The sequence below is a fragment of the Monocercomonoides exilis genome (assembly GCF_001643675.1).
Source record: "Monocercomonoides exilis strain PA203 chromosome Unknown scaffold28-1221067, whole genome shotgun sequence".
NCBI lineage: Eukaryota > Preaxostyla > Oxymonadida > Polymastigidae > Monocercomonoides > Monocercomonoides exilis.
Window position 1 is genome coordinate 898,838 of NW_027150573.1, and position 19,632 is coordinate 918,469.

At 37.8% G+C, this 19,632-nt stretch overlaps 3 protein-coding genes across 3 annotated transcripts; 1 reads left to right on the forward strand and 2 right to left on the reverse strand.

Moving 5' to 3' along the window:
* Positions 1-638: 638 nt before the first annotated feature.
* On the reverse strand, positions 639-4,769 carry MONOS_12507 (Autophagy-related protein 4 B (Atg4B); the record flags this gene model as incomplete). Its single annotated transcript, XM_067865134.1, has 1 exon — positions 639-4,769. One exon carries the CDS (start codon positions 4,767-4,769, stop codon positions 639-641), a length of 4,131 nt encoding a protein of 1,376 aa, XP_067725770.1.
* Positions 4,770-4,866: 97 nt separating this feature from the next.
* On the reverse strand, positions 4,867-6,961 carry MONOS_12506 (putative ancient ubiquitous protein 1). The gene is made up of 6 exons (XM_067865133.1): positions 6,693-6,961; positions 6,575-6,617; positions 6,279-6,528; positions 6,019-6,201; positions 5,310-5,761; positions 4,867-5,132 (listed from the first exon to the last, which is right to left on the reverse strand). Exons 1-6 carry the CDS (start codon positions 6,922-6,924, stop codon positions 4,961-4,963), a joined length of 1,332 nt encoding a protein of 443 aa, XP_067725771.1. The 5' UTR covers positions 6,925-6,961; the 3' UTR covers positions 4,867-4,960.
* A 2,684-nt stretch (positions 6,962-9,645) lies between these two features.
* Positions 9,646-19,520, forward strand: MONOS_10389 (putative ubiquitin domain-containing protein; the record flags this gene model as incomplete). Its single annotated transcript, XM_067862835.1, has 2 exons — positions 9,646-9,725; positions 9,779-19,520. The coding sequence occupies 2 exons, from the start codon at positions 9,646-9,648 to the stop codon at positions 19,518-19,520; spliced, it is 9,822 nt and encodes a 3,273-aa protein (XP_067725772.1).
* Positions 19,521-19,632: the final 112 nt, after the last annotated feature.

Here is a 19,632-nt window from a genome sequence, read left to right on the forward strand (position 1 = left end):
ATACTCGATATTTGAATAAAGATCAAAAAGCCATCACAATGATAATGATAACAAAAATAATGAATATGCAGTAAGATCTCAAGAAATGGCAGAATTACAGAAAATGTTTTATGAATGAACAAATGAATGCAAATGCTAATTTTATTTTCTTTCAAAAGCAAACGCAAATTACACGGCTAATGGCTTTTGGTATGTATTAAGAACAGACATATCATCGCTCTCCTAAAAGAAAAAAAAAACAGAAGAAACAAGATTAACAACAAAAAGACAAATGAATCAAAAAATATCAGTAAACAGACATATAAAATTACGAAAAGAATGTTTTGACTAACTCTTAGAAATTAATGCTTCTGCAAAAAACTTAAAAAAAAGATAATAATAAAATATTAAATGGAAAACGAAACAAAAAGAAAAGAAACACAAAACAACAGAGACTAAAAGCTTAAATCAAAGAAGAATCAATAGAAAGAATATAAACACTCAAAAATCAAAATATTAAATTATTATTATTATTATTATTATTATTAACATTAATATTAAAATAATAAAAGAATATTATTCAAATTATCAATAAATCGAATTATGAAGATTACATTTCCAATCACATTATACTTTCTCTCTCTCTCTCTTTCTCTCTTTCACTCGCCCCACAGCTGTGCCTTTTTCTCCAGCAGCGAAAAGAGCGGCGGCTCAATCTCGTTGATGCGCTGGCAGAACTCGTCCCAGTCCTGTCTGCTCGACACCAGAAACGCCAGCATCATCGACGGGTCGATGTTCGCCATGTTGATGGAGAGGATGTTCTTCTGGTGGAATGTGTGCATCATCGGCTCAATCTGCTCTCTTTTGGTGACGGCTGGCTGTGTTACGTGCGGATCCAGATAGAACAGCCGGTTCTGCTGCACCCCAACAAACCAGTACGACGAGCGGGGCTTGCCGCCCACAATGCCGAGGGTGAAAGGGAGGGTGAAGATCGCTCTGAGTGAAGGGTAGTAAACTGGATTCACACTCTCCACGCCCAGCCTCACTGGCACTAGCAGCACCAGCGGATGCCACGGGCCAGACGGAGGGGCAAGAGCAGTATTCGGCACAAGAGAAGAGGTGGAGCAAGAGAACTTCCCGTCGGCTGTCCAGGCGGAGGGGGAGCCAGGACGCACAGCTGTGGAGCGCCCACGCTGTCTGATGTATGAGATGGACTCGAAGGTCGATGGAGAGGACGAGGCAGACGCGAATGTGGGTGCTCGGCGGAAGCGGAAGAAGGCAGAGGAGCCAGTTTTGGAGGAGGAAGAAGAGGTAGAAGAAGAGGAAGAAGAGGAGGAGGAAGATGATGACGATGATTTGGATAAGCTGGCTGCAAGAGAAGGAGCAGAAGAGGCAGATTTCATATAAGAGACAGAGCCAGATATGTCTGGCAGACTGGGGCATTTGTATGCTCCTCTGTCTTCTTTCTCCTTCCCTGTGCCATCTGTGCTGTTGCCATCCTCTTTCTCTCCTTTGTTCTCCTCCTCTTCTTCTTCCTCTTCCTCTCTCTCCTTCCCTCTGCTGTTATCTCTTGGGGCATCTTCTATTTCAGAGAGATCAATTGTGCGTGTTGAGTACAGTGTGTGAATTGGATCATCTGTTGTCTGAAGGGGCCTCGGCGGTTCAACAGGGAATGGATGGAGGGACAGCGGCTGAAGAGAGGAGGAGGTGCTGGTGAGGCTGGATGCTTCTTCAGTGAAGACAGAGGAAGACAAAGAAGAAGAAGAAGAAGAAGCAACAGAAGAAGCAGGTGATGACGAAGAAGAAGATGTTGATGAAATTGAAGAAAACGATGCTGACGAAGGTCTGGTTGAAGGGTTGAGCATGCCACGTGAGGGTGTTGCAGCATAAGCAGCAGGAAGGCTTCCATTTTGAGAGAGAGAAGAAGAATGAAGGCGATTCAGCGGCGTTTCACCGACCAGCTCGAAGTTCGTAAGCGACTCGTCGTCGCTCTCGTTTTCGCTTTCGGAAGCATTTTGAGATGTTTTGGGGGAGATGAGAGTGGAAGAAGGGACGATCTCTTTGGAAGGAAGATTCTTGTGTGCTGTGGATGAGGGAGAGCGAAATGAAGAAGAGGGGGAAGATGAATTAGATGAATTAGATGAGGATGGCGATGATGGTGATTGAGATGAAGATATAGAAGAAGAAGAAGAAGAAGAAGAAGAAGAAGAAGAAGAAGAAGAAGAAGAAGAAGAAGAAGAAGAAGAAGAAGAAGATGATGATGATGATGATGATGATGATAAGGCATTTGAAGAGCGAACAGAATCGTCGGGAGAAATGTTGAGTTTTTCAGTGATTGCCTGAGAGATGGCAGAAGAGACAGAGAGAGGGGTGGAGTGTGGTGAGGAGATAAATGACTGATATGGCGAGGTTGGAATAGAAGAAGGAGAAGACGATGCTCCGATGGAGATGGAAGAGATGGAAGAGATGGAAGGGACAGAGGAAGGAAGAGAAGCACCAGAAGACAGCTGGATGGAGCGGAGTGAGGGCAATATGGGGATTGGGTGTGAGTGGGGCGAGCTTATTGGAGAGATCTGAGAAGGAAGAGGAAGTTTTGGGGCAGAAGAGTCGGAGCCAGAGAGGATGGATGTTTCTGTGGCGGTGGTGAGGGAGGTGGTGAGGGAGGTGGCGAGCGAAGGAGAGGAAGAGAGGTGATCAGCCTGGTGAGTGGAAGAAGAAGAAGAGAGAGCATTCGACACAACCTGTGGAGAAGGTGGGTCAGAACACGTGGACGACGGAGAAATAGAAGCAGAGCGGAGGATGGCGGGGGCAGGGAGAGGGGTGAAGAAGGAGGATGAAGTGTCTGTGGAGGAGCGGGAGCTGATGGAAGAGGCAGAGGGAGAGAAGGTGCGGCTGGGTGAAAGAGAGGCGTGGGAAGGAGAGAGACAGGTTGACTGTATATTCGGTGAGGTTGAAGAAGAAGAGGATGATGATAAAGTTGTCGTTGAACATGAATTGTTGTTTGAATTAGAAGAAGAAGAAGATGATGATGATGATGTCGAAGAAGCCAATGTTCCATTTTGAGATGTCTGTGCCTGTGATTGCAGCATCGGGCTTACTGGCGATTGGCCCTTCAGAGGAGACGCTGCTCTTGCTGTGTGTTTTGCTTCTGCTTCTTCTTTGTCTTCCTCTTTCCTCAAAAACGAATGTGCGAAAGAGGCTGAAAGCGATGTTGGTTTTGAGAGATAGAACGGCTCAGAAGTGTTTGTGAAGGAGGAGAGAGAGAGAGAAAGACGGGCAAGAGAAGAGGGGCAGGTGAGCATGGCGCCTGTGTGCTGCTGAGAGAGGATGACAGGCATGTTGGCTGGCTGCTGGAGAGGAGAGGAGACTGTGATTGAGCTGCTGCTGGTGTCATCAGGTGAATGAGGGGATAGCCCAGCAGAAGATGAAGAAGAGGAAGAAGAAGCAGAAGGAGATGTTGGTGATGATGATGATGATGATGATGATGATGATTGCAATGGAGAGAGCTGTGTATGATTAGAAGAAACAGACTGAACAGGGCTGCTGTTTGCAGGAGATAGAGGGGTTTTGAATGGTGATGGCGGGATCATGTCTTTCTGCTCTGCTTCCTGCAGCTGCTGGAAGCTTGAGGCCGATGCTGACCTCTCAACAGACGCGATGGAGTATGTGGAGACTGGAAGCGACGACGAAAGAGACAGTTTCATCAGCAGCTGCATCTTTTCGTTGTCTGTCTTCGACTGCTCTTCTTCGCTGCTTGCTCCTTCTTTTGCTTCGTCTGAGCCTTTTTGGGATTCAGATTCGCCTGATGCTGTTGCATTGTTCTGCTCTTCGTCCAGCTTGTCATCGTTCTCGTCTGCGACAATAGACGTAAAGCCTTCGAGATCTTCGCACGGAGCATCTTCCCTCACAATCCGTGAGCCAATCTTGATACAGTTAGATGATTGGTCTATTGAGTGCGACGATGGAGATGATGATGACGACGAAGTTGACGTTGATGAACTTGAAGAAAGTGACAGATTGATAGCTCCAGGATTTGTGGGTGCAGGAGCTGATCGTGGAGCAATAAATATTGTTTGTTTCTGATAATCCAACGGAGCAAATCGATGCCTGGCTTTCCCTTTAACAATCCCAAGGTCGTGTTCAATCGTTTTCTGAGAACGAAATTTCATTGGCATTTTTTGAACTCCATCAGGTCCCACTGATGGATGAGGTGCAATTCGCGATGTGCGAAGCAAAGATTTCTCAACTTGTCGTTGGTTCAAATCTGCCAAACGTTGGTATATAACTTCCTTTAAAATTATTGTATCCATACATGATATAACTGCTGGAAATTTCAAATTGTTTGATTGAAGGGAAATGTGCTGGAGCGTGTTTGCACCGTCAGAAGGACCAAACCAAGATCCAACCTTCTTTCCAAATCTTGTTCCAACAACACTAATGTTATGAAGAGAAAATGGAGAAAGAGGTGTATCAAGAAATTGATTTATGATAGCATCAATATCCAAAACACTATCGTCAGGCAATCTTTCCTTTTCAACTCTCAGAAGAGCCTCAGCAAACATCATTTGACTTGTGCGAAGTAAACAACCCCAACCTCTGTCAGAAGTTATTTTTGTATTTAATAATGGAGGAAAGTTTCGTCGGTATGTGAGCAAAATCAAAGATTGAAGTCGTTCTTGATACGTTATTTTATTTTGAAGTGTTGGATCAGACTTCAGCTTGAGAATAGATGGATACGGTGTTCCAAGAACCCAAATAGTGTCTTCTCCATAAACATAAAAGCTATCCATAAACTAGTCGACAATAGCAGCCGACTGTGGGAAACAATAAGAAGAAAAAATATATTTGTTAAAGTAAGGTTTCGATCAGTATCTTTTGTTTATAAACTTTCACATATGAATTTTCCTCAATCTTTCAAATATCATTTTATAAAATAAAATAAAATATGAAGTGTATTTTGAAATAAACGCAAAAGTTAATTTTATGCTGTTTTTTTGGATTTTTTGTTATCCTCATTTGATTTCTTTTGATTAAGTCTCTGAGCCCAAGTTTTTGTTTCTTTTGGCTTCAATAAATCTGGCCTAGGATTCCTACCTTCCATTAAAACGTCAATTGATTCGAGGTCATCCAATGGAGTCATTTGACGGGCTTGCCTGAAGATTGAAAAAGAACAGCAGAAATAAATATGGATAATATTAGTTAAAAAGGGAGGAAGAACACAAAAATATTTCATGAAAAAAACATCATAATATTCAATTTGTTCGAAAGCACGAATAACAACAAAAAAAAAAGCATTCATCTCCAAATATTTCTTTTTCAGTTCAGCATGCCTTGTCAAAAACAGCGTATCCTTCTGTTCTCTTCTCTTATCTCTGCGACTCATGTTGTTTTCTTCTGTCTTGTCCTTAGCTTGTTTCTCTTCGCTGCGTTCAATCACGTTCTTAGAAGACAAAGCAGCACGATCATCTGCTTTTTCTTCGCTGCTGGCTGATCCTCTGCTTATCACAGGCTCAGTCTGCTGAGCAGCTGGGGCTGAATCAGAAGGAGAGCGTGGCTCATAAACAATCTTCCCGTCTTTCTTTCGGGGAAAGAGGGTGAATATGCGTGTGCCCTGCCGCAGCGCCATCCACTTTCTGACGAGAATCGCCTTGTCTCTGATTGAAAAGGGCGATGCAAACAGATTCAGATGCTGTGCTGTCTGCTTTTGCACACGTTCGGCGAACTCTTCAGGCGTCTCGGTGGGCTTGATGGATGAGGGAGCTAAGAGTGAGATGGTGTAATGCTGAAACAAATTGGAGTTTTATCAGAGAGAAAATTGGTTTGTTTTATTTTATTTTATTTATTTATTTATTTATTTATTTATTTATTTTTTGTAATGGCACAATGAGAATGCATCCAGCAGAAAGATGATATGAAAATGAATTGTTAATCAAAGTAAATGAATGAATAAAAGAAAGAAAGAAAGAAAAAGATAGAGAAAGATAATAATAATTTATGCAGAAGTTAGTATCAGCAGGATGCAAAGTAAAAACTGCATACATGATAAGGTTTAAATAGCATTACAAAGATATCTGACGTGAGAGTGGCGCAAAGGTAATGATCGTGAAGAACACTGTCAAATGGAGCATTGACAGAAATTGCCATGGGATATATTCGATGTCCAAGAGAAAATAAATGTCTATGATACTGAAGAAGACATGTTTTTCCAGATGTTAGACCTCCCTAGTAAATTTTTGTGTTCAAAATGGTTATAAAAAATGGAATTATTCTTGTGAGTTTGTTTCTTTGGAAAAGAATACCTCTGCAAAGCAAAGTATTGGAAGGTTGCTTGTTTTCAAATGTTTTGTAATTTGATCACGAACGTATTGTCGATCGGACAAAGAAACATAAAGTGGATGAATTGATTTCACCATTTGTTTAGTAATCAAAAATGTCTGGTAGTACAATGGAGTTATTGCTGCACATTCAAAACTTCCTCTAACTGCAACAATATCAAAATCGTTAATATGATTTGATATCATAATAACAGGTTGCCCAGTCCAATTTTCTCTGAATAAAAAGATGTTGAATGGATGGTTGAAGAATTTTTTCACACTTTCCCTTCACTGTCACAAAAATCCCGAGCATAAAGCGATAAACTTAATGAAAAAGAAACAGTGTATTAATGATTATTCGTTCAAATTTAAAAAATGAAATTTTTCTAAAATTCAAACATTTGTACATGGCATTCTCAAATCCAATAATTCGTGAAAGTGGAAACAAAAAAAGTTCTGCTGCAACCACGAACATAAGTCTTATTGCCAATAAAGCAAGTCCAAAAGGAATGTACAACATAAAAAAGAAATAAGGCCAAGTTCTTCTTGGTCTTGTAAAACGAGTGTGATCCACTATATCTTCTACACAAAATTTTCCTGCATCAGGATCAACAATGTCTGTCCTTCTCATTTTGATAAAATTTCAATAATTACAGGATCGTAAATTTGCCATAATATTATAATTTTTCTTTTCAAATGAATTGTTTTTAATCCAGAACAATAGAAAATATTCATACAAACAAATAAATTATTGTAATGTTCAAAAAAATTCCTTTGAAATATTATTTTCTTTGAAAATCAATAATTATTTTTTTTTTTTTTTGTGAAGAACAACTAATTCCATAAATCAAATGACCATTCATTATTCAAAATACTAATTTGAGGAAATAAAAAAATATATTGCATTCAAATTTGCTGCAATGAATAAAAAAAATCAAATAAGTGACGTGTGCAAAATGTTTTATAATATCTCAATAATCTTCAATTATTTCCTGAAAGAAAAAATTTTCCACTTTCCATTTGTCAATTCTTTATTTCATTTATTTTCATTAATGAAAAAAAAAAAAACAGTTTAAATAAATTGTCATATAATCATAAGAATGACAAGTGATTAAATACATCAATTAATTTTCAAATTTGGAAAACTTCTTATTCAAAATTGTTAGAATTATTTTGACAAAATTAATAAAATAGAGTATTTTTCAAAAAACTTTTTTGTGAAATTTTGTATTTGGAGGAGTATCGGTAAGTGATAATTATATTATATTTTTCATTATTTGCAAAAATAATGACAAACTGAATCCCAATTAATCATATTTGTCAATGAACATGAAATTTTCTGATTTTTCAGAAAAAATTTATCTTCATGGAAATCATATAATTTTTAAATTATTTCACCACACATTGTTGGGTCACACATTATTCAATCAAAATAATTAATTTGTATCTATTTCTCTTATTGAATTGAAATATTTTTCAGAATAAAATAAATCCACGAATGCCCTTTCTGAATTCTTTATTTGTTTTTTATTGTTTATCTGAATAAACTTATAGGGTCAGAAATTTATCGGTACCCAAAAAATTAATCGGGACCTAAATTTTCTGGCTCTCAAGAGCACTTTCAGAAAAAAATAAATAATAGAAAATTATTAATATGTTATAATATACTATTTCCGAAAATATTTTTTCATATTATAATTTTTGTGAAAAGATCTGGTGTTTTTTGATTTATTTTTAAGATCAAAGACTTGCTCGTATTTTCATGAGCTTTTTGTTTTGAGATTTTTAAGTATTGTTATTGTTATTGAACATAACTTCTTTATAATTTTGGTTATTTTTCATTGTTAACACTTCGTTTTTTTATTATTTTTTGCATTTCACTAAATTTCGATAAAATTAAAAATAAAATGTGAAATTAGAGTTAGCATGTTTTTGTTCATAAAAGAATAGTTAAAAAAACTAATTGATATGTGTATCACCAAAATTTTGAAACGAAAAAATATGATTTGAAGTTAAAAACACAAAAATACACAAAAACATGTTTTTTTGAATAATGATCTCGATCATTAAAAATTAAAGATTTTCTTATTTCTGATTACCTTTATTTGTTGATAATTAATATATTTACGCTTTTAAATTAACGAAAAAACTTATTTATTCAAATGCATTCTTCAATTTGTTGAAATTCAGTGAAAAGAAAAAAATAATAAAAAAATGAAGTGTTAACAATGAAAAATAACCAAAATTATAAAGAAGTTATGTTCAATAACAATAACAATACTTAAAAATCTCAAAACAAAAAGCTCATGAAAATACGAGCAAGTCTTTGATCTTAAAAATAAATCAAAAAACACCAGATCTTTTCACAAAAATTATAATATGAAAAAATATTTTCGGAAATAGTATATTATAACATATTAATAATTTTCTATTATTTATTTTTTTCTGAAAGTGCTCTTGAGAGCAAGAAAATTTAGGTCCCGATAAAAAAAAGGGGATATGATAAACTACTGACCCTATTGATGCAAACAACTTTTCTTGGTTGAATAATGCATTATTTATCGATGTGAGGTGCAATAATTCAAAAATAAACCAATTTCCATGATGATGAATTTTTTTCTGAAAAATCAGATAATTTCATGTTTACTCACAAATAATAAAAATCTGGGTTCAAATTCTCATCTATATTTCGAACATTGAGTGAATATAATATTTTCTATATTTTCTGATATTTAGCCAAAAACCAATTTTTCACAAAAAAAAATTTTTTTTTTGTAAATACTCAATTTTATTTATTTTGAATAATTAATTGACCAATTTGGAATAATAAGAAACCAAATTTGAATAGAAAATGGTGTAAAAATTTTCCTAAATTTAAATTATGAATGGTGTTATTTCTTTTCAATGTTATGTTCAAGTTATTTACCGAAATGTTTTGCTAATATATTTTTCAAAATTTAAAAAATGAGGAATGATAAAAACAAAAACAAAACAACACTATAACATCTTTCGAAAACAAAAATCATAATGGGTATTAATATTTTCATTTATTCTCTCTAAATATTCGAAGCACAAAAAAAATACAGTGATTTTGCTTCATGAACAGTGGTGCGATTTTTCATTCCATTCTTTTTTTATTTTTGTTTTTTTTCTAGAATTTATTCCATTGACAAAAGAAAATTTTCATCAACAAATTATTGGATTGGATGGAGTAATTCAAGGAGTTAAATCAACACAAAGTAATTTTTAATTATTATTTTGTTTTTTTATTTCATTTAATTTTTAAGAAGAAAAATCAGTTGAATGTTTGAACTACTTCCGATCTGCATTTTACGTTTTTCCTCCAATTGAAATGGTTAATGATCCCACTGAAACATGGAAAAAACTTCTTGAATATCTTATTACATTACTAACGTATTATAAGACTCCACCGTATGTTTATTAATCATTATTATGCGCTTTTTTATTTTTTGAATGAATTTTAGATCATACCCTTCCGAAATGTGGAACGAAATTATTAAAAAATTTCAAGATATTTTGCTCGTCATTGGTGAGTGCTATAAATTAAAGCCACAAATACCTCAATTTTTGGAGGCAATTACTTCTTTCTTTGGAAATATCTTCTCAGAATTTGTACAAGATTTCAATGAGCAGATATCTGATAACATTACCACAGAATTTGACAAAGATATTATTCCTATTGAATATCTTCCAAATTCACAATTTCAAATTAAAATGATTGAATGCCTATGGAAAATAGATTTTTATCATGCACTAATTGCAAATATTCAAAATGAGTTTTGTACGAGCAATGAGGAAAACTTGAAGGTCAAAGAACTTACTGAAAAGCTCTTCTTGCTCGAGAAGATCTGCTATGTTATTAAAACAGAACCTTTGAAAAATGCCGGCTTACACGAAATTTTCAATCACGTTCAGACGCTTGTTGCATCTTTTAATTTTGATGCACTGAATGAAAATTCGTTTGAATATGTGAAAACCATCATCATTATTCTTGAAGAGTGTATGTTTAAAACCACCACAAATACAACGGACACAAGATATCAGATGGAGAGTATGCTTTTTAATGTAGGTGCACAGATGCTGAAATGCAGTAAGATAAAGACAAAACTGAAGGGACTTGAGTTTCTCACGATTCTTACTCGCACATATGATCTTGATTTGCATTTTCCCGTAAGGCCACACTCCGAGATTTCCCTTCAGAATTTGAAAAATCTTGTCAAAGAGATCCCTTCATTTGAATGGGACGAATATAATAAAATGCAGCTTCCATCGGTAATTGAAAGGACTCTTGCGCTGACACCGACTCTCCTTTCGAGAATGGTGGACGAGTCGAATATATTCGATTATTTATTTGGAACAGACTGTCACAATGAAATAGCTACGAAAGGAAAGCCTTTACTAGAATATCTTGCAAAAAATGATTCATTAACTCCACAACAGATTATTAAACTGTATGAAAAGATGATGATACAGCAACAAAACCTTGCAGCAAGCATTATTAGATCTGGCATAAGCATTTCATTAATGATGTTGTCAAATAAAGGAGCGATATGTTCGCTTGTGAGACTGCTTCTACAAAATGAAGAGTGCACACGCGACGAAGGCGAAAAACCTGAATCAGCTTCTTGTTCTGCATCGTCTTCATCTTCCAGTACAACTCAGGCTTTGCCAAGAAAAGATGGCGAGCTTGGCCTTCCTTATAATCTTTTCTTTTCATTCAAAAGGCAACTTACCCAGCAGACGATGGAGATACTGGGTGAAATCCTCATTGCTTCTGAAAGTCATAACTTTACTGATATTTCACAACCTATTTTTTACTTTATTTTTCAAGTGTTGTTGGGGCACCCGTGCTTTGTTGTTATGGACGGAGCTCCATCACCAGTCATTGAGTCGTTGAAAAAGCAATGGACCCAACATCATCACACGGATTCAGCGGCCGAAAGTCAAAGAAATGCATCAAGCTGTTTCCTTACCCTTCCAACTATCAGTGAAGCACTAATCAACAGTGCACTTTTTGTTCTCGACAAGTTTTGCACAGCGCTAACCAAGAAAGAACGTTGCCATGACTATGTCAACTTCTTATACAAAGTGCTGAAGGAGGAAGGATATCCGGTGCAAGCGCTGTTGCTCATGCAGTCAATTTCGAAGTGGACGGATGAGCTAAAAAATATTTATGATAATTCGATCGAGAAGATGTGTTTGCAGCCCTTAATTCAATACAAGCAAAACATTGCAGATCAATACCACTTTTCACACTGCTATGCAAAGTGGGAAGCAGAGTCAGTTTTTGATAGGGAAGATAAGAATGAAAGAGATGAAACTCCACAGAAAAAGAGAATTGCAATTCAAACATTGCTTCCACCTACAGATGATCCTCAAATTGACGAGTTTCGCTTTTCAGGATTACCACATCATACCGCTGTTTTAGCAATCGCAAATTTTATTAAGGAGATGTTGAAAAACACAGGTTATGTAAGCGATACTTTGATTGATAGATTATGGGATTCTCTTGTTAGAGATGCACTTTCTCGGAATGAAAGAAAGGTTGGAACGCAATTCTTTCTTGATCTGTTTTCTCTTCCATTTGACGAAGAGTCAAAGATATTCGTGGCAAATATTATTATCTCAAAGTTTCGTTTGACTGAGTCTTACATAACAAACACAGAGAATGAGGATCTTACACACGCACCGATTTCACCGCTTTTTCTAAGTGAAGATGATTTTGCGTTGTTCCGAGAGTGCCTGAAAGTTGTGAAAGAAAGCAGTGAAACTAGCAAAGACATAAATATAAGTGCCCGTGCTACCAAATATTTTATGAAAGCAATAAACTGTTTATTGGATATTGTCATAGCAAATGGTGGAGAATTTGATTGGATGCAAACAGATGCTTCTGAGTCATTAAGTCAAACACAACTTGAGTGGGTGAATTCTTTCAAAACACGCCTCACAAAGAAGGTGAATTTGTGTACTTCCTCAACTTCCAGCCATTCAAATGAAGAAGCAGGAGCATCTCTTGATAACACGACACATTTTCATGAAACTTGCTTTGATTCATTCACTTCGCCCATTCAAAGGGATGCAATTTCTGCAGAATATAAACAGTCAAGAAGTGTTGGAGAGCTTTCTAGAAATCTGTTGTGTTCACTTGCTTCCCCAAGCAACGGTCTTGAAAATAAAGCCAACTTTATAAGAACAAACATTATTACTAAACTCATTAAACTCTTGGGACATATCAACCGTTGCATCCACGAGAATGCTGATACAAGCTCTGTGTTTCCAAGAAAATATCAGAAAAACCGTGTGGAAAATATCCTTCGTCTTATTCGCGAATTGCTGTTTGCATACGATTCAACGCTGAACTTTGAGAAGCGAATAAGCTTTTCTCGTTGCGGACCTGTTCCGCATTTTGAAGTTTCTGTAGATGTGAAGAAATACCGAGTCATATCTGTCAAAGTGAGCCATCTTGTGTGCGTGCAGGAACTGCGCACGAGAATCGCAAAAGAACTGAAACTGACGGACGGAGTTTTCATCCGCTTGTTCATTGGGGATAAAGAGATCACACTCCGCCGGGAACTATTGGTGCAGTTGGGAGTCAACGAGTCTACGAAATTTGTGGCATATAGACAAATACCCTACAGCTTGCCCCTTATCAATCCACTAACCCATGAGCAAGTTAAACTTTTCTATCCGGAACAACTTGACAGTGTCGTGCCTGTCTTCAATGAAAATGCGAGGGGGCTGTCAACCGATCCGCTCAACTTCAAAGAGGCCACATTCTGCGCCAGCGACTTCCAGAGCCATCCATCCGTCATGATGAAGCACAGCCACAGCTTGCTGTTTGAGCTGATGCCACTCTCTACCCAGATTGCTGCCATTGTGCAGGATCTACTTTGCTACATCCAAGTTTCTGAAGAGGTGACACAGGTGCTGACGGAATGCAACCCTGATACAAACTGGGCAGATGTGCTTGGCGTCAACTCGCCTCCAAAGATGGAGTATATAATGAAAATCGTGCTTTCACTTCTGATAAAATCGATAGATACTGTTATCGATTCAAACGATGCGTTTGCCAATGAGAATTCTCTTAAAATCGCATCTGAATCAGAACATACGCAACCACCGATTATGCTCACTCTCCATGCACCAAGCGATGGAAGCTCGTCTGCATCTTCATCCGCATCACAAAAAGTTAAGCAAATCAATCTTCGGTGTTGGCGCATCCGCTTCATTTCTTCAGGTGCTCTCAATGCGATTGTCAACTACGTGGTCTCGTTTGTTCCGTTTGTGAAGGCACTTCCTCAGCACTCGTCTGACACAACTGCAATAAACGGGCAGCTTTACATTTCACTTGTATATTCACTCAATGTTCTTTGCATGTTCTTCTTTTGCCAAATTCAAACAACGGATGGACTCAATTCTATGCTTCTAAGAAACGTTCTAGAGTATCCTGTCAAGTCTTTTGAGCCTCTTCTCTCTTTATGCAACGAACATGCAGCATTTGCTGAGTTTAGCAAGGCGAATTTTTATTTCTTTGCCGAGCTTTTGAGAAGTACCATCGCAGTCTTGTGCCATCGCCTTCTTCCGTTTCCTCTTGCTATTGAAACCTATGCTTTTTCGCCTTCTGCAAGTTCTTCTTCATCAAATGGTTTTGACTCTGATATTTCAAAAAATACGGAGTCTGCAAGATTTTTGGAGAAAGTTAAGATATGCACGTCTTCATCGGCAGTTATGTCAGAACCATTCATACATCTTCTCCTTTCAACAGAGTATTCTGCATTTGAAGAAAAAATGCGAAACCCAATGACTCTGATGAGCTGCTTCAACAGCACCAGCATTTTGCCATCTGCTCATCCTCAGTTTTCATTGCTGGATCAACAATCGCTCGGGGAACATATCGACTTTCCTCTTGGAGGTGATGAACAGGAAAAAAAGTTTGTTGGTTTGGCTAATTTTCTTCATTCGTTTTGTCATACATACTGTGACGAGCTTGCACCACTTGTTTCCTGCCCGGCATTTCGCCCATATATTCTGGCGCTTCTTGTAGCTGAAGATCAGTGGAGCAGACCTGCGAGCGAGTCTATTGCGATGAGCCTTACGACACTAACTTTGTCCGAAAAGAGTGCTTCGACTGAGATATCATCCGGACTTTTGAATCTTCTTTCTTTATTGCCAATCATTCACAAACACTACCAGAATCAATCTTCTTCATATTTCAATGTACTTACGAGTGCCATTTCATTACAAACAATGAGAGAGATGCCATCAAAACTTATGATGAGACTAGCCATTGTTCTTTCGACACTCATAAAGGAATGGAAAAGCATTGATATGCACCAACAGAGATCTGCTAGCAACGAGGAATATCTTGAAAGGCTCCTTGAATTGCTTATTCATATTATCGAAATCATTGGCTATTCTTCACTTGCAAATGGCAATCTTTATTTGTACGATTCTATTGACATTGGAAAATTAGGATCTCGCAAGCCATACGAAATGTTGAAGTTTATCTACAACACAATGCTGATGGGAAGTACACAAATAGATGATTGCTCTCAAACGCCATCAATTTGCGCATCGAAAATAACTTCTTCCAATTCATCTTCTGCTTCATCATCGGCATCATCTTCTTCCTCTTCCTCTTCAATGATATCTGATGTATCACAGAGGCACAGCTCCTTTAAAGATTTGTTGGCTCCATCAAAGCGATGCAATGATCCAAAAACAAGAACAGCTGCATTCACTTTGATTACAACTTTGTGTTTATATTCGAAAGAGAATATTCGCACATTTGTTTCTCTGTGTTTTCCTGTAATCCAAAAAGCTCTTACACATCCTGATTTGAGAAACACGTTCAAATACAATCTTCCACCGCCACTGCGCTCTTCCTCAGAGTATGTTGGCCTTCAAAACCCAAGCCAAATCTGCTATATGAATTGCTTCCTTCAGCAATTGTATATGCATTATCCATTCAGATACTCACTCTTCACTCTCCATCCAAAGCAGGCTTCAACTCCACCAGCAGCAGAAACAAAGGCTTTGCCATCAAATCACAATGAAACAGCTTTAACAGCAAGTGCCACAACAGTTGCCGAACAGAATGCTCAGGTTTGGGATCAACTTCGCTCGCTTTTTGCATCACTGCAGGAGTCTCACGAAAGCAAAGTGAATATGAAGGATTTTCTCCAGCACTATTATTTATTTGGGAAGCCAATCAATGTGGGGCTTCAAAGAGATGTGTCTGAATTCCAAGTGGAGTTGTTCGATAAGCTTGAGTCACATCTCTTAGCGTCGCATCTGCCAAATGTTTTGAAGATGTATTTTGAAGGAGAAACCACGAACATATTCCATTGCTGCCACGGGCATGTTTCAAAGAAGAAAGAAGTGTTTAGCCTTATTTCATGTGATATCAAGCAGAAGGCAGATCTTACAAAGTCGTTAGAGGTGCTTATACAAAAGGAGACACTTGACGGAGACAACAAGTGGGAGTGCACAGAATGCAAAGAGCACGTGAAAGCGACAAAACAGACTGTGTTTTCAAAGCTGCCAAATACGCTGTTCATCCACCTCAAAAGAATAGAGTTTAACGTTACACTTCAGAAGAATGTGAAAATCAATGATCGATTTGAGTTTCCTATTGAAGAACTTGATATGACTCCTTATACACTTGATTCAATTATGCAATCTGAAGAACAATATGAATCTTTACCAGCATCTGACAGAGGAGATAATAATAATAATTCTGCTAATCAGAATTCATCCAAATCTTCTTCGAGTCTTTCATCGCAAGTTGACGCTTTTTCAAAGCAAACTGATGATAACAATGAATCAGCAAATTCATCTACAAAGATGTCTTATTCAGAATCATCTTCAATGTCTATATCATCAGAATCAACAAGTGAATCTTTTCTTCGCCATCAAATGAATAATGAAGCATTTCCATCTGTCAATTCTCATGTGAACTCAAACAAATACGTACTTAGTGGAGTTATCGTGCACTCTGGAACCGCTGACGGTGGTCATTACTATTCGCTCATTCGTGAGAGGGTTCCGCCGCACAACTGGTATCAGTTCAATGATAGTGTTGTCAGTCCATTTGTCCTGAAGGATCTTCCTTCAAAGTGTTTTGGAGGATCTTCATATTTTCTGAGTGAGATGGAAATCGGCTCGGCCTATATTCTTGTTTATGACCGCATAAATCCTGTTGATGAGTGGGCGACATTTACTGAGGAGACAATGTGGAATGACATCCAATCAATTAAGGGTGGCATTTCCAAAGAGAAGAATGAGCCAGAACAAGCTTTAGCAAATTCAAGCCAAGCGGCAGTTGAAGCAGCAAGCAGCGAGCAAGTAATGGCAATGGATGAAGAAGGAGTAGATGAACAAGATTTCGAAAAAGCACTCCAAATGGCCATTGAAGCGAGTCGTCAACAGTCGGAGGAGCAACAGTTACCACCGCTAACCAGCCAGCCAACGGTTGAAGAAGAGAGAGCAGCTTTCCACGAAGAGTTTTGCCAAATGATTCAAAATGTGCAAAAGTTTTCATTGATCAATGGGCCTATGGACGAGAAGAGCCAACAAGAGTTGATTCCTTTGGAAAATTTGCAGCCTATTATACAAAGAAATTTTGAAGAAGTTTATAAAAGCCATATCTTTTCGCTCAAATTTGCACAATCGCTTCATGATGCATATGTCATAGTGAATGCCAAAGAAATAAATCGTAATGCCAGTAATTCTAAAATAGATAAAAATGATAATCGCGCTGCTCAAGTAAAGTTTTTCTTGGATCTCGAAGATGCAATGATAAATTCCAAATTCAGTATGGACATGCTCAAAGGAGATGAGCATCTGGTGAATTTGGCAATGATATGGATTTGGTTGCGCTTTTTATTGCAGGTTCACTCACGAATGGTTGACTGCCCGTTCTTTGGAAAATGGTGCAAAGAACTCGAAGTTACTTTAACATGTGTTCCAGGTTTGACGCCAGCTCTTCTGATTGTGCTTAGCAATCAGCTTGAAGATGATGTCAATACTATTCGGAACTTGAAAACTGTCTCATCTGCACCGAAACTATCTTCATTAGTTGGACAAATTATGCAATTAAAGCTTGTGGGAACGCCAAAAACAGAGGTTATGCGCCTTCTGTTTGTAGCCCTCGGTAACGTTCACTCATCAATGCTTTTCCAAGAGGCATTGAGTATATATGCAAATGCTACTGAACATTATCGCTCGCGCTTTAATGTGCCGGTTGAGGAAGAAACCGATCTTTATATGAAAAAGATGGCTTCATCCAAGATGGCAATGGAAAAACTGCTCATGTGCTTTTTGAAGAACACTGAAAAAGCGGAGCAACTTCGTTCAGCATCCGATTCTGAAAAGATTTCATTCTGCGACAAGGCTGGCGTTAGCCTTATGGATTTAGAGCTTTATTACTCACTTTTTACTGATGATAAACTCAGCTCAAGTGATTCAGGCGAAGACAAACTTTCTTTTCCAATTGTTCAGAATTCAATCGGGAAAACAGCTGCAGAAAAAAAGCTTAATGAAGAAATGAAAGAAGAAATGGAAAGACCCACATCAGCAATCTTCATCCTAAGCCGCTTTTTCCTTTTGCTATTTGAATTACTTCCTGGGCAGCAGCCTTTGTCTGAAGAATGGATTTCCTTCTTCATTCTTTTAAAGGACTTTGCCCTTCTTTCACCTTTTGCGTCTCTTCTTCTTTCTGCACTTCAGCTTCCATATCGCTGTGCAGATTTCTACCTTGCTGCAAGCTCCTATTATCCCTGGTTCTCCAACTTCAAAAAGAAGATCGAACCCAAGGCGATGTCGACATTTATAATTAGAAAAAGTGGTCATACGGAGCTTGCACAAGCAATGGCTCTGGCGATGTGTGCATGTGCAGCTGGAGTATCGGCTGGCGCGCCAGAGGGATGGATAAATAGAGCAGAGTGTGTTTGCCGCTTCCTTCAAAGAGAGAATTCTGTGCCTGTCATTACTGCTCAGCTGCAAGATTCAGAATCAATCATGTTTATTGATGATGTGCCAAGCATCATTCCATCTATCGATCAGCCATTTTCAATTGTGCATCCAGCTTCGCTGATTCCGAGAGACTTGTGGTTTTTGTATCTTGCACTTAATGGAAAATGCGAGCGAATATTATCTGCTGCCATCGGATTTGCATGTCTTCGCTTCCCAGAACACAGCCAAAAATGGATGGAAACCTTGCTCGCAGCAGCGTACAGGATTTGTCCATCAAACCCACTTGTCAGTATCTTGTTAGATTTGTTACTCACATTTAGCACAGTTCCATTAACGCAAAAGAATGAAATGGCACAATCAAGTTCAGCGAGATACAAGAATGCTGAAACAATGAGTGATGAAGAGGAGTGGATTCCAGATTATAAGTCAATGTTACCATACCAGTGGTGGGAAAACAGTTACTTGACGAAGATTATCAAACTTGAGGAAGCAACAAAGAAATTACCAGAAGCAAAGAAAGCTACTGATTCTTCTTCAACGCTTACTTTGAGGCAAGCGTATCATATTTCCTCGAAATATTTACCGAATTTAGTGTATTTGCAAGATGTAATGGAATTGCTGCTTTCTCCCACATTTAAGCATTCAAGTCAAAATCCTCTCAGTTTATTAATAAATTATTCCAGTTCCAGTTCGATTTTATCAGACAGAATTCTACAATGCCATTCAGAAGAACTGAGCACAGCAGCATCAGAGCATTCAGATCTAGCCGTTCGAGATATTTGCCGACAGCTTTTGGAGAAGGTCAAAGATCCATCGAATGGAGAGAAGACAGTTGGGGACGTTAGATACATATTGAAGAAGTATTCTTCCGCTCAGTCATTATTCGAGTCTTTCTTCAGGCTTTCTGTAATCAAAGACGGATTACCATTTGCGATGGTTGCTTCATCTGCGCATAAGGAGCCGTTCACTTTCTCACCTTCTCTACTTCCGTACGAAGATAGAAAACTAATTACGCAAACCTGGCAAGGAAAAGAAATGTTTCAATTTCCTTCATTAATGTTTGCAGAAACTCCGTTGTTTAAATTGAAACCTGCTTTGTACAACTCAATTCCTTTGACGAAAGAGGATCTGGACATTTCTTTACAATATAAAGACTTGATAACAAATGAACAGCATTCAAATACTACATCGCATGAAAGCTTAAAATTGGATTTCGCTTCTTATTCTTAATTATGTATTCAACTTCAAAAATATTTAAAAAAAGAGAGATAACATCGTTTTCTTTGTTATTGAAAATGAGTTATTTCGATCTGATATATCGCAAAAGCGATTTATTATTCAT

What these genes read in the sequence shown, in the direction of transcription:
- MONOS_12506 (XM_067865133.1), bottom strand. Translation starts at nt 6,924, where the DNA reads ATGAGAAGGACAGACATTGTTGATCCTGATGCAGGAAAATTTTGTGTA. An exon ending in TGCTATTTAAACCTTATCAT is followed by an intron (nt 5,762 to 6,018) that starts GTATGCAGTTTT and finishes AATTTGTTTCAG; the next exon opens with CATTACACCATCTCACTCTT. An exon ending in GATACGCTGTTTTTGACAAG is followed by an intron (nt 5,133 to 5,309) that starts GCATGCTGAACT and finishes TTCAATCTTCAG; the next exon opens with GCAAGCCCGTCAAATGACTC.